Source organism: Condylura cristata, unplaced genomic scaffold (genome assembly GCF_000260355.1).
Source record: "Condylura cristata isolate star-nosed mole 26May11 unplaced genomic scaffold, ConCri1.0 scaffold00018, whole genome shotgun sequence".
Lineage (NCBI taxonomy): Eukaryota > Metazoa > Chordata > Mammalia > Eulipotyphla > Talpidae > Condylura > Condylura cristata.
In genome coordinates this window covers 7,332,494-7,345,717 of record NW_004567119.1, presented here as the reverse complement: position 1 = coordinate 7,345,717, position 13,224 = coordinate 7,332,494, and the positions used below count along the sequence as shown (strand labels likewise).

Genomic DNA, 13,224 nt, shown 5'->3' with positions numbered 1-13,224 from the left:
GAGGATGATGTCATATCCCCCTGCTTCACACAACAGAATGGCCTCGTTTGTGGTCCTTGTCACACCTCCCAAAGTCCCACTAGTGGGGGACGGCCTGATGTACGCATTCATGTCTCGTGACAACTCAGTCATCCGGGTCTTGTCACCTAAAAGAGACCCTAAAACACACGGTCACACTGTAGAGTCATGAACCCTGCCATGGATCAACTATCAAGCCATCAACTTCTAAGTTCCCAGGGGAAGTGCTGTGGAGCATGTCTACCAGGATCGCCAGTCGTGTCTCACAGATTGAGCTTCTCTCCAGCAGCACACAACGATGCTGAATTATGCTTCTTATCATTTCAAAGCCCTCAGTCCCCGTAGTGACTTCCCTGACAGTCCTGAAGCTTCACACTGAAGGCGCTCAGAGTGCAGCCCACCACGCCTGTCCAATCTCATCGTCCACGAGCCCCAGAACCAGTCTTTGCTTCCAGCCCCTTGGCATTTTGGCAAAAACATCAATACCTGCAAATCCTAGAACACTGAAAGCCCAGGAGCTACAGAAATGGCCTTCAACACCTCTCCTGCAGTCACGTAGTAACATTTGCAGGTGGGATGCTGTTCTAACCTGATTTTTAATTCACACTCTACCTAACACCTACATTTTCCACCTACGTTGAAGCTAAACATTAAGGAGTTCCTTAAAGACACACTCTTTCCCTTGATTCCTGCAGCACATTCTCGTGGGTTCTAATTCTAGAGCACATACCTACCACGTATCTCGACAACCTTACTTACTACACATACAACACTTTTCTTCAGTAATTTTCAACATGAAATCATCTCTAGGTAAGTCAACAACCTGGCAAAGCTACACATTAAATTATTATCCTATAGATCTTAATATGCTTGAACCAAACATGAAACCGCCCCCACCCATAGCTGCCTTTCCCAATGGGCTGCAGACCCTCCTGGAGGTCCCCAAGTGGGCAGGAGCCTCTGAACCAGAAGTATACAGAGTCTGGCCAATGATGGGCCATTGGAGACAGCTCCTCAGACTTTTCCTGTAATGTTCTTGTCCAAAACTGGACTGGGGCAGTAATAAGGTGGAAATGTTTATTTACAGTGTCTCACTTATTCCTGAGGACTTTTTTCTTTCAAGGTCTTTATTTTACAGGAGAAAAGGACTCTTGTATCAGCTGAAAAAGACTAGGAACCACACAGCTGTTCACTTCTAAATGGACTGTCTTATGGCCCCACTTCTGTTATGATTATCTCAAGCTATTAGGTTCGTTGGCTCCACAGGCAGTAAGGGAGGCGAGCTGTTTCATGCGCCTGAAAATGAGGACCACCACAAGGAAATTCCTTGCTCAAGAGCTCACCTTTAACAATGTCCTCAGACTGTAAATGAGATAAAATGTTGATATTGACTTAGTCTTGAAGCTATGAGTATAAATTCTATTTTATGGCTAAGATTTTTGATTATAGTGAACCAAGAGTCCTGACTGTCCTCAGACAACTTCTCAGTGGGTGACTGCTAGTCACCGCTCTGATGACTTAAAGCCTCCTAAATGGACTGTGCCACCTGCAACTTTCACGCCTACAGTCCACCAAGTAAACACCCCACAAAGCACCGTGGGTCTCCACTCCACATCCCACGCCTAGGATGCGGACAGACAGGCCTGGCCTGTCTGTTTTCCTCACAGGGACTGTGTCTTCTTCGCCCTCTACACACAATACCTTCCTGGCCCAGTGCCTTGTTTAGAGCAGGTGTTCAAATAGTTATTCAGTGAATAATGTAACACGAGTCGCCCAAATCATAAAGGCGGTAAGGGAAGAAAAACCCTTCTAGAGTATCTGTATGGTATGCTTTATGTTTTCTCTAAATGATCCTTTGGGAAACTAAGTTTATTCACTTTATCTCTGATGAGCTGCAAATTAAACTTGAGTGACTACATGGCCTCAAATAAAGAAGTAATTGCTGAGCCCAAGTGTGATGTGCTGTGCTCAGTGCGGGCGGCACAGCAGCATATTTATTACACGGTCCCGCTAAGAGCTTTCTGCTGAACTGAACACACACCACAAGCAGGTGACATGAAGAACAGCACGATCTGCTGTAAAGCTTAAGCCCCGTTACAACACGGGGAGAATACGGAGTAAGGACCATTCTCTGAGCTGAGGGGGCTGTAAGGCCAGAGAACAACCGTGGGAATAGACGGGCCAGGCGTGACAGTCAAGGGCAGGAACTTCCAATTACCCTCAGCCCCCGCACCTGTCCCCTGCCTCTCCACCTCCCCCCGCCCCCCTATCCTGCACTGCCCACCCCGGGCCCCTCCAGGGGGCTCAGTGCCCTACACTACCTCCTCCAGGCTCCATCTTGCCCGAGGCCGCCCTTTGGCCAGAGCCCACCTCCGCAGAGGCCTGAGCTCACCAGACCGCAAACTCTCACCAAGTTGTGACAGCAATGACACTGCCCCTGCTCTGCAGTGTCCAGAGTCAGCCATACTCACCACCGCTTGTGCAGGAAGAAGGGTCCACCGCCAGCACGGACAGCCTGTGCCCTCTCTCAGTGAGCATTTTCCCAAAATACTCTATAAAGGTTGACTTGCCAGCACCAGGGGGCCCGGACAGTCCTAGAGTGGAAAGAGACCTTCCGATTTCATAATGCTGCACTGAACGAGCCCTGTTACACAAACATTAACAGCCTTCAGTTTCTCTTGATTTACTCAAGCCCCCATTAACAGAGCTTAGCATTTCATAGAGCAAAAATGGGAAATGCATTGTTTTATCTAGTTCCTGAGCCAGTGGGAGGAAACAATTCTGAGTACTGCATGTCCACTAAATTCACCTTTAAGTAATGGAAACGTGCTTTGCCTTTTTGCTCCAATGAAGCTCTATGGACAAGCTCCACTGCGGTGCCATGATGCGCCCGCGGGGCCAGCCAGGCCCCGTCACCACGCCCCCTTCCCAGCGTGACCCCCCTCCTCTGAGTGGGAAAAGAGTGCATTGCTCAAGAAAAGCATCGTAAGAAAGGTAGAAAATTCTCTAAAAGGGACATGGAAAGGACACTCAATAAGAGCGCAAGCCCCAGAAGGCGCAGGTCTGTTTATTTCTCACTCTGCCTCTCGTGAGCTGTGTGATCTTGAGCAAGTTACTTAACCAATCTGTGCCTGAGTGTAGTGTGCACCCAAATAAAATAACAATACCTCGCGTGTTAGGCTGTTGGAAGGATTAGATGAATTAACACTTGCCTGAGTCTAGAACAGTGCATGCATAAAGAGATTTTTGAGAGTATGATCAATAAAAGTATGTGAAACAAACTTTTAATTATGACTATATGGAAAAGTATGTATGGAAGATGGCGTGCTCCAGGCCCCTTTTGGGGGCAGCTCTCTGGCTTACACATCTCAACAGGTGCTGAGTAAACTGCTTTACTGGAGGGTGAAAAGTGAGAACAGTAGATCCAGGCCCACCGGCCTCCCTGAGCCAGCCGGGGGTACCAGAAGAGCGTCACGAACGAGAGTGGCTGCTTGTTGTGAGTCACTGGTTCCGTTCAGACCTGCCTTACGCCTTTTCTCTTCGAGGCTTCTCTGAGGACTGCAAGGTGCTGAGTCTGTCCTACCTATGGGGCAGAGGTCCACTTTGTCCTAACTAGAATTTCTCTTTGGAGTTTGCTATTTGTCTGTAACGCACACGGTTATTCACATCTTGCCTCGTACCCTCCCAGGTGGGTTCCCTTGGAAGGACAGAAGGTGTGGGTCAGGACATGCAGGACTGGTGAGCTATTTCTGGAATGGTCTTTAAAACATGTCTACCGTCGCGCCCCAGAGTGGGCAGTTTTAGTCCCTGTATCCTCATAATCTGGGGTATAAAAGTCAAATGCAAAGCCAATCAATTTACTCATCCCTCACGAGATGCTTGTACTTTGTCAGGGTGATTTTTTGTGGGGAGAGTTGACTGGAATCACCTAGTGATTCTGCATCATGAAAAGTTCTCAGACCACCCAAAACTAACTTGCTTACTTCCTGCTGGCCAAACACTTGAAAGTTGTTTTAAAACACTCAATTTCCAAAACGTAACACGTTCATTGGCAATCACAGAATCAATGGTTCAACAAATCAGGCTAATTTTAAGTAGCAAATGAACTTGGTCTCTCCTTGAGAACACATCCTGGTGCTGTGATGGTTGGACTGAGAGCCAAGCCTGTTCCAGAAACTTCAGCAAAGTAGCTAAGGGTAGCTAAGAAAAGCAAGGACCGCTGGCTCAGCTAGGAAGCAGAAATTGGAAATGTGAAGAGGAAAACTAGTTAATATACCCAAAAAAGTGATATTCACACCAGACTATAAGCAGAGGGACTGCGGAGAGAAAGGAGAAACTGCTAACACTTATATGCACATTTGTGTCTCTTCTGGGGGCCACAGCAAGACTAGTAAAAACTGAGATCTTCTCTTACTCTCTTAAAATTCAGTCTTGGTTCAAAAGCTCGTGGCATTTTTTTTTCCAACACAAGCACAATACTACTAAGGAAAAGGCATTTAATCTTCTGAAGAGAAAAACATTTCCATTGTTTTGTAATTTATTTTCCAAATTTCCATTACTACACTTTTTTTTTTTTTGAAAGATTTATTTATTTGTGCATACAGAATTGGGGTGCAGGCCAGAGGCTCAGGGGCGGTGAGTGGCTTCACCAGAGACAGAGCGGGGAGCAGAACAGACAGACTGAGGAAGTACACTGCTGAGGGGAGCAGCGGGCAGGTCAGGAGAGGTCTGCCGCGCCATGTGGTCACCTCCGGGGCAGGCGGGAATTGAACTCATGCGGAAGCGGCTTTAGATTCTCAGTGCTGTGCTTTCACCCACTGCGCCACCAAGGAGGGTCTCTACACTTATTTTTTAAGAAGCGAGAATTCAGAACAGCACTTAGTGGACAGCCGGAAAACAAAACAAACAAAAACTGACCTACTCGAAAGGCGAGTGGTTTTCCTCTCTGTAACTCTTGCTTTCTGTGGTAGGCGAGCACTCTCTGAAGCAGCGCCTGGGCCAGCTCTTTCTTCCTGCAGTGGGTTGACTCCACCAGCGTTATGGCCTCTGCCAAGCAGGCCCTGTGCCCTTGGGTTAAGCCAGAGTAAAGCTTGTCCACGAGTCTCTGCTCCTTATCAGAAAGTCCTCCCGGGTGTTGCTCTAGGCTGGTGTGTGCACACAGGTTTCTCGTTAAGCCGCCTGGCAGCAGCGTCCGCTTCAGACCGTGAAGTCCAAGGGGGCGGCCCGGAGGAGCTCGCAGGAGGCCTGGCCCGAGGGGCGCACTCGTGGCACAGACAGAGCGCCGGTGGGGAGGGGGTCTGAAGAGCCCGTGCAGGAGGTGCAGGCGGAGGTGGCGGAGCAGCGCGGGGGCCTTCATCGTCTGAAGTGAGGCTGCGCCTGCCGTGGCCTGGCCCACGGGACTTGTGGCCTCCCTGGAAGAAAGGAGAAGGGGGACACTGAAGTCCTCAGACTAGAGGGCGGAGGCAGGTCCCCTCAGCCACAGAATCGGGGCTGTTGGGGGAACATTCGATGGAAGTTTCGTACCAAATTCCAGAGCAAGACCACCTCCTCGCCCGAGTGAGAGGTCAGAACCACCCGCCTCAGCTCAGAGAACCCCACCGGGGCCGAAATGCTGCTCCGCCTTCTGCTCATACTCCAAAGTCTTATCCCCTGATGCTGGCCTTCGTTCTCTCTCTGAAGCCTGGAAGGCAGAGGGCTGCTTCCAGCTTCCTCACTGCAGCCTTCTTTCCAGGCCGCCACGGTGAGATGTAACCGACTGCAGCACAGTGGAAGGTGCACCCAGTGCTGCAAAAGGAATGTGCACTGAGTTTCCTGAGTGTCCCCCACCTCCCTCCTAGTTATAAGGAAACAGAAGAAGCCTTTTGGAGAGGCCAGAGGTGCAGGAGTCTCGCAGGCACAGTGCTCACTGTATAGCCGGGCACCAGCCCTTCCCAGGCCTGACTGAGCCGCCCGGCAGGCGCCCTCTGAGGAAGAGGCGCAGTGTGAGGCCTGTGTGTAGCAGTGTGCCTGTGCAGAAAACCCACACTAAGTCCCCCCTCACACACACACACAAATATCTCTCCATCTGAGAGGTGGGGTGTGTGGGTGGTGTGGTGACCAGCCCTGTGGGCAGAGCCGCCAGACTCCTGCTGACCACTGAGACCGCATATTCCCAGCCCCACGAAGCAGGCTCTGAGGTAAGCACAAAAACTGAATTTCACAGGCAGTGTTGTAAACCAAGGCTACTTCAAACAATTTTTTGAATTGGACGAGGCTCCTTTATTTAGATTTGCTTGTCTCCCCTCCCGTCGGCAATGGGCAGTGGCGGCTGACAGGGCAGACAGCAGAGACGTGGGTCTCCGCCTGCCAGCCACACCCTCGGCTGGGCCAGCGCTTGTCCTGAGCAGAGGGGCAGGGGCAAGACAAGGCTGGGGCTGTGAGAATGAACTAATTCATGTGAAAGGCTGGGAACAGCGTCTACCACAGAGACTGAGCTCAAAAACAAATTAGCTTTTATTATTATTACTATGCCAATTTATAAAACCTTAGTCAAGAAAAAAGGTAGGTCACAGGCCTACCTTCCAGAGACAAACTAAAATTGCCAGACAAAACACACACAGAGCCTTCCACAATTGGGTGGGTGATTGTCAATTCTGGTTTTCAAGTACCTTGTAGCACAATGAAATAAATTTATTCCTCCAAGGTACCTCTCTAAGTGGCACTTCAAAGCCAATCAGCACAAAATTAATTTTAGCTACATAACACAGTATTGGGAAAAGAACACACCTTTCAAAATTTTTGTTGTTGTTAGGCTGTAATGGCTTACAGTTCCAAACACAACTTTTTTTCTTGATAGAGAGAGAAAACAATACGGCTTCAATTTGTACAAAATTAGTCTTATTCTAAAAGGACAAGTTATTTAAAAAAAAAAAAAGGGTAAAACACAGATAAAAGAAAATTCAAGTACCTGCCGCTACCTTCTCCAAATATGCAGAAAGAGCTTTTGGAAGCAAGTCTTCACTGTCGCCTCCCACGGAGGCCACCGCACTGGGAGCCACCAGGCCACTATGGGGGTGGGGGACACACTTGGCCTCCTGTCCCCGGCAAGGCCACGCAAACACGGCCGTGGCACCTTCCTATGCTCCAGCCACGGCAGTGAACTTTCTGTATTTGTTTCCCCTGGCTGTGCTGACACATAACCACAAACCTGGTGGCTCAGAACAGCAGACATTTATTCTCTCGCTGCTCTGGGGGTGGGAGTTAGAAATCAGGATGTCGCGGGGAAGCACCCCTGCTCAGGGGGTCAGAGGGCTACCTTGGCGCAGCAGGAGAAACCAGTCAGTGGCTGTGGCCGTGGGTGTGGTCCCTAACATGTGGAATTCAGAGAAAAAGGGTCAGACAGGCCAAACCAGTAAGAAGCCCTTGGCATGTGACAGCAAAGCATAGGGGAGGCTGGGGGAAACGGAACAGGTGGAAGATTACTGGGCACTGGGTGGGCAGGTTGTAAAAACATCTGCAGAGGTTTGAACCTCTATCTCCCAAAACTGATAAACCAACTTTATCTCAACAGACAAAACTTCGAAGAAAAAGAAGTAGCCAAAAGGATCTTTAAAAAATAAAATTTAGAATTTTATGAGAACTTTAATGAGAAATGTTGACTATCCACGATGGAACCTTTACTTTTGCCTTAAACTATCAACCTGCTCCCTGTTGCACCTTGGCAGAGGAGGGACACACATCTGGCCTAGAAACCCTGCTCGGTCCAAGCCCCCACTACGCATCTGTGGCCAACCCGGCAGTCACTGCCACCAGGTCTCACCCTCAAGGAAACCACTGTTTTATTCTTCTTCAGAATCTAGCAGAGCACTGGTCAGCTGGTAAGAACCCTTTAATACTTTTTGAAAGTGTGTAAGGATGGCTAATCTACTTTATGTCGATCTACAAAGGAAAAGTCTGAGTAGGAACCTTACTTAGTCTGTGTGATCTGAGGATCTTCACTAAAAACACTCTACCTTCCCAACTTTGAATCAAGCTACCTCTGACATCTAAGCAACCTTCCAAAACAGGAAAACAAAAAACTAAGTTTGCAAGGAATCGAAATCTGGTAACAAAGAGTTTTGCTAAATGACACCATATGCATTCATAATGATGAAAGCAAATAAAATTCCCTCAATATATGAGATGAATAAAAATGACCTAATAAATTGTATTGTAGATTGTACTAACATTTAGATAGTGATTTTTTGCAACAAGTTAATTGCAATCTTTCTCAGAAAATCCATGCCCACTAACTGACAAGCTGATGATTTATATTGCAGGGTTTATCACAATTGTGAGATGCTGATGTTCCTTGGCCTTTGATGTCAGTAAAAATCATAAAGAGCCTTTAAGAGAAGAGTCAAGTTAAGGACGATACAGTTCTACTCCCATCTTTTATCCAAACCCAAAAGCTAGCCCAACATATTAACTGGAGGTTTTCAAACTTCTAAATCTCTCCCCAGGGACTGTTTTCTGGGGCCCCCGAGCCCCTGAAGCATCTGACAGAGCAGCAACTGCTACTTTCCCTGAACGGTGACCACCTTCGAGGTAGGGATCCTGCTCTTGGGGGGAAGCCTCGGGACAAGACAGAAGAGCTCTGACTTGACAGGTGAGGCCAAGACTAGGGTGACTACCCAAGACCTCACAACCAGTGGCAGAGCTAGGGCGGGGGGCAGCGTGGGTGGTTGGGACTGTGTATCTCATAAGTCTAGGACTATAGGGTGTCACTCCAGATTGTTCTATAAAGAGTGATTTCATGTCACATCCAGGGAGCACAAATAACCCTTCACATCTGAATAAGGAATGATTCTTGCAGGCTGTTTGTTATCTTTCCTTCTTCCTTCCCTCTAGTCCTTCCTTCTTTCTTTCCCCTAGGCTAAAAGTTAGCTTACATTTTCTGTGTAAATCTTATCAGTAGGAGACCCCAATATTAGCTAACAGAGAAGACCAAATGTCTAAAATTTCTAAATGTTTTTTACAGAAAAGAATTCAGTTCTCGGGCCTCCCTGGTAGTGTAGCAGTTAAAGACACAGCACTATCAAGCTTCCTCCAGCCACTGAGGCCAGCCTGAGTCTCTGCCAGGGAGAGACCCACATGGTACAGCAGAACTGACCTCTCCTGTCTCCCTGCTGCTCCCTCAGCAGTGTATTTCAGTGGATCTGCCTGTTCCTCACCCCACTCTGACTCTGGTGAATCTTTTCAACCCCCCGCACCGCTGACTGTCAAAACCCAGTTCTTGTACACATAAATAAGTCTTTTTTTAAAGAAAGAAAATAATTCATATCTGATAACCAAGCACAGGACACACTTAAAACCCATTAATTTAGCCAATCAACCAGATTTTAAATGTAGTCCACATATTTCCTTAAACCCAACAAAAAGCCTTGAAAGAACAACTTTCTACCCTCATTTGTATGTCACAAGAACAAACTCAATCTTTTAGGCAATATCATGGAGGAAGGGAGACTGACTACTCTCCCTCTAGTATAACTGAGTGTCTTTTCCTGCTTTCTGATGGAAAGAAATCAAAGAACTTGACCAAAATCAAATCAAATTGTTTCAATGAAGTTTCACAATCCTCCAATTTAAAGCTAAGTACTACCAAATTACAAGAGGAAGTCTAGAACATTGACAACATTCAGTAAGCTATCACAGCATACAGGCATCCTTAATAAACCCGAAAGTGAATTTATTAACAAATAATGAAAAACAAGTGGGCAAAAATACAGAAATGGGTTGCTAAGTGCATCCTGTCCCCTGCAACAAAGTTCACGTGGACAGTAGCGTTTTAAGCTTCAGTTCTATTTCCTCAAAAACATCTTTTACATCCATTCCCTTCTCTCTACCCTTATTCCTTCCTTACCATATGGCCGCTAAGCTTTGCTGAAGACCATAGGAAGAAATACCTTTCCATCAGTCAACACACACGCAGAGAGCACACACGAGTTCACACAAGTACTCCTGCTTGCACATGACACTCAAACACCGTCTTGGTACTCGTCTTCTCAGAGACTGCAGCTTATGTTTGAAAAACCCCCATCTATGGCAGCACTTCGGACCATACGAATTCATTTTCCATACTACTTGTCCTCATAAAATGTACATGTGTTTATATTACCCCTCTGCTTAAAATACCTAAAAAGGTGATTTTTTTTTAGAAAAAGTTTTCTGTGATCCAGTCATTCATTCATTCAGCCACCACCAACGGGGATCTGTGTTAGGCCCCATGCTAGGCCCCGGGATACCCCATGGGGCTGCTAGCTTGCTGGCGTCTGCAGCCAGCCAAGACAGTGCCGATCTCTGGGCATCTCTCAGGTTGGCTCTCCTCCACTCTCACCACAGTGAGCCGAAACTCTGTTCTGCACACAGGCCCCAGAAGCGGCCACAAGAAAGCCTGCCACTGTCCACAGTGTTCCTTCTGACTGGAATGTTTCATTCCTTGACTATCTCCCTATTCACCTTCTGCTTTCAAGAACCAGATCAAGGGTCTCCTCTTCTAGAGCCTGCGCCCTGGCCTCCTGTCCAAGCCCTTCGGTTGTCCCTCCTACCTCTTGTCCTGTGCCCATCACACTGCTGTGGTCAATTTTAAGATGTCAGCCCGGCTCAGACTTGAGTGCTCTCTGTGTCGAGCATAGCCTAACCCTCACAGAAGGAGAACAAATGTATGCTAGATTTTTGATTGGGTCAGCAACTCCTTCATGCTGATTATGCAGTTAATCAGATTTGAAAACATATATTTTTCTACACTTTTATAGTAAATACATTTTTATTTTAAGGACTTTCTTTTTAAAGTCTGCTTTCAACATATGGATATTTTCCTTCATTAAAAATGTGCTCAGCAGCAGCCGGTCTGACTTGGGATGTTGGTCTTGAAATTGGTCCAGTGAATATTCTCAATTTCAATAACCACTGTGGCAAGCGAGTACACACAGGATTTCCAAAATCAATACATTAGGTCAGTGTCTGGGCCGGGCAGCTCACACAGGCAGGCAGTGTTGCACCTTCCTAGTGCTGGTCACTTTTGATTTGAAGATAAGCTGCCACTTGCCATTAATCTATTTCCTATTTTTCACAGCTCCACAGAAGGCTTTACTTTCTCCTTTTCAAGTAATGTCAGGAGATGCTGGTAAAGTAGCTGACTTTTTAAACAAGCGACTTTGAATGGGTCACTGTTATAAAAGAGTAGCTAGAGCAGAACACAAACCGGATTCATGCTGACACTCCCCGGCCACTTCACTGCTGCTACTTTTCCAGTAAGACTCAGATTTCCCAGTTTCCACTTTCAGCTGCTGAAGAAGTCTCTAGTTTTTAAATTCCATCACCGTTAAATTCCATAACCTAGTTCAAATCTGAACTAGTCTTACAGAGCTGAGACCAGCTATGGGCCTGGGTAATCTTTACCACACTTGGTAGGAAAATCCTGAGGCCCGCAAGGCAGGGAGTATGGGGTGAAATAGCAAGCCTGCCGTGTGGCAAAGCACTTGGCATTTACAAAACAACTGCGAGGCATCTTCCCTCTCTCTCTCCTGCCTCACCCTCTGTCCAGACTGCACAGGACTCGTACTGCACTGTGATTGTGACCCCCTCACTAATTCCTCCAACAGTCCCCCACACTCTAGTAAGTGGCTCTTCAAGTGTGGCCCACAGATCAGCAGCATCAGCAAGTGAGAACTGATGAGCAGAGGCAATTCCCAGACCTCCCCCCAGATTTCCGAGTCAGAAACTCAGCAGGTGGGAGCCAGGGCCTCTTTCCAAGTAGCCTCCCTCTGGTTATGATGCATGTTCAGGTTGGAGAAGCACTGTCCTAGGATCAAGTCCAGCCTGACCAGACTGCTTCCACTCCCAGCACATGCCTCTGGGCTGCCTCCTAGGGGCTTACTCACTCTTCTTTCAAACCCACCACTTACTTGTCCAGCTGAGATTTCACTTAGCTGTTACATCGTCACTTGGCTGTGACCCTCTTCTCCCCACCCAGGTTAAATCCCATTGTCTCCTTCCCATTGTCTCGCTTTGCCTAAGAGTTTCCAGGAAGTTTCCTGTTTTAACTCCAATTACTTCTGAATGCTTGGGTGATAATCTGCAGAGGTGGCAAATGAGTTTACCCAGCTCACAGCCATCGTGTGAGGATGTAACTGAACTGGTTGCTAGTAACATGAAACCTGAAGAAAAAAATCATGTAAAAAATGTAGATTTGGGGCCAGTACTGGAGAAAATTTGGGTATGAAGGGCTCACATGGCCAAAACCAGAGGGGCCAACGTTCAAGCGCCCACTGGCAGTTCATGCCAAATACAGGTTCTTCTTTGGACGTCTCCAAACCATGATTACACTTCTTAACGTTATGTAACTTTGCAGCTGGTTTTGGCTCTCTTAACCCAGCCCTTAAAAAAAAATAGAATGGCTCCTGTCTTCTATTATCATCATCATCTTGAAAGCAAAGATGCAATGTTTACTACACAAAAGAACAAAATGATTAAGCATCCACCGTAGGCCGCCAAGAAATTCTGGTTTTCCATCAACTTGGAAACGCCATGTAGGCTGTGTTTTACATCTGACCAAGTGCATGCATCGGGCGCCAAGTCTTAAGAAAGGCAGTAAGCCATGTCACAGCATGTGGCCTGGGTTGTCTGTCAATGTCTAACGGGAAGTGTTTGCGCAGTGAGCCTGCTGGCCCGGACGAGCTGCTGGACCAGCCTGCCCCGGCTCCGCACAGCATGTGACAGCGCCGTGACCGTCCCGTGAGCCCGACTTCCGTGTCGCACATTTTCTCCCGCAAAAGATGCGTCTTCACTCGCCTCCGACCTTAGCTCCGCGGGGCGAATGGCCACGCATTCGCGGAGCTCGTCAGCAGGGACAGCGCCCTCGGGGACCCCGCGGCCAGCGCCCCCCCTGCCTCGGTGCGGCTCGTTTTAAAACACAGCTCCCGGAGCGTTTCTCTTCAGGAAAACACAGACGCACTTTCTCTCAGAACCTGTGTCGCTGCCGCCTGCCGGTCCGCCCACACGTCCCCGCGCCCCAACGTCAGCCACTTCAACAGTTTCTGCGCCTTCCCCCGCCCCGAATCCTCCAGGGGGCGCCCCCGACGCCAGAGCGAGCCCCCGGCGGCCCCAGGCAGGAACCCGGCCCGACGCCGACCTCCCCACGCCACCCCGCCCGTACTCACCCGCCCGAGGCCACGGAAGTGCAGCCGC

At 48.2% G+C, this 13,224-nt stretch overlaps 1 protein-coding gene across 1 annotated transcript in view; it reads right to left on the bottom strand.

Annotated features, from left to right (window-relative positions):
• MMAA (methylmalonic aciduria (cobalamin deficiency) cblA type) overlaps positions 1–13,024 on the bottom strand; it is a 17,513-nt gene extending 4,489 nt beyond the window's left edge. The window contains exons 1-4 of the mRNA XM_004685197.2: positions 11,943–13,024; positions 4,936–5,429; positions 2,490–2,612; positions 2–158 (exon numbers count right to left, since the gene is read on the bottom strand). Coding sequence (XP_004685254.1) covers positions 2–158; positions 2,490–2,612; positions 4,936–5,374 — 719 coding nt within the window. The 5' untranslated portion in view covers positions 5,375–5,429; positions 11,943–13,024. The remainder of the gene's footprint in view (position 1; positions 159–2,489; positions 2,613–4,935; positions 5,430–11,942) is intronic.
• Positions 13,025–13,224: the final 200 nt, after the last annotated feature.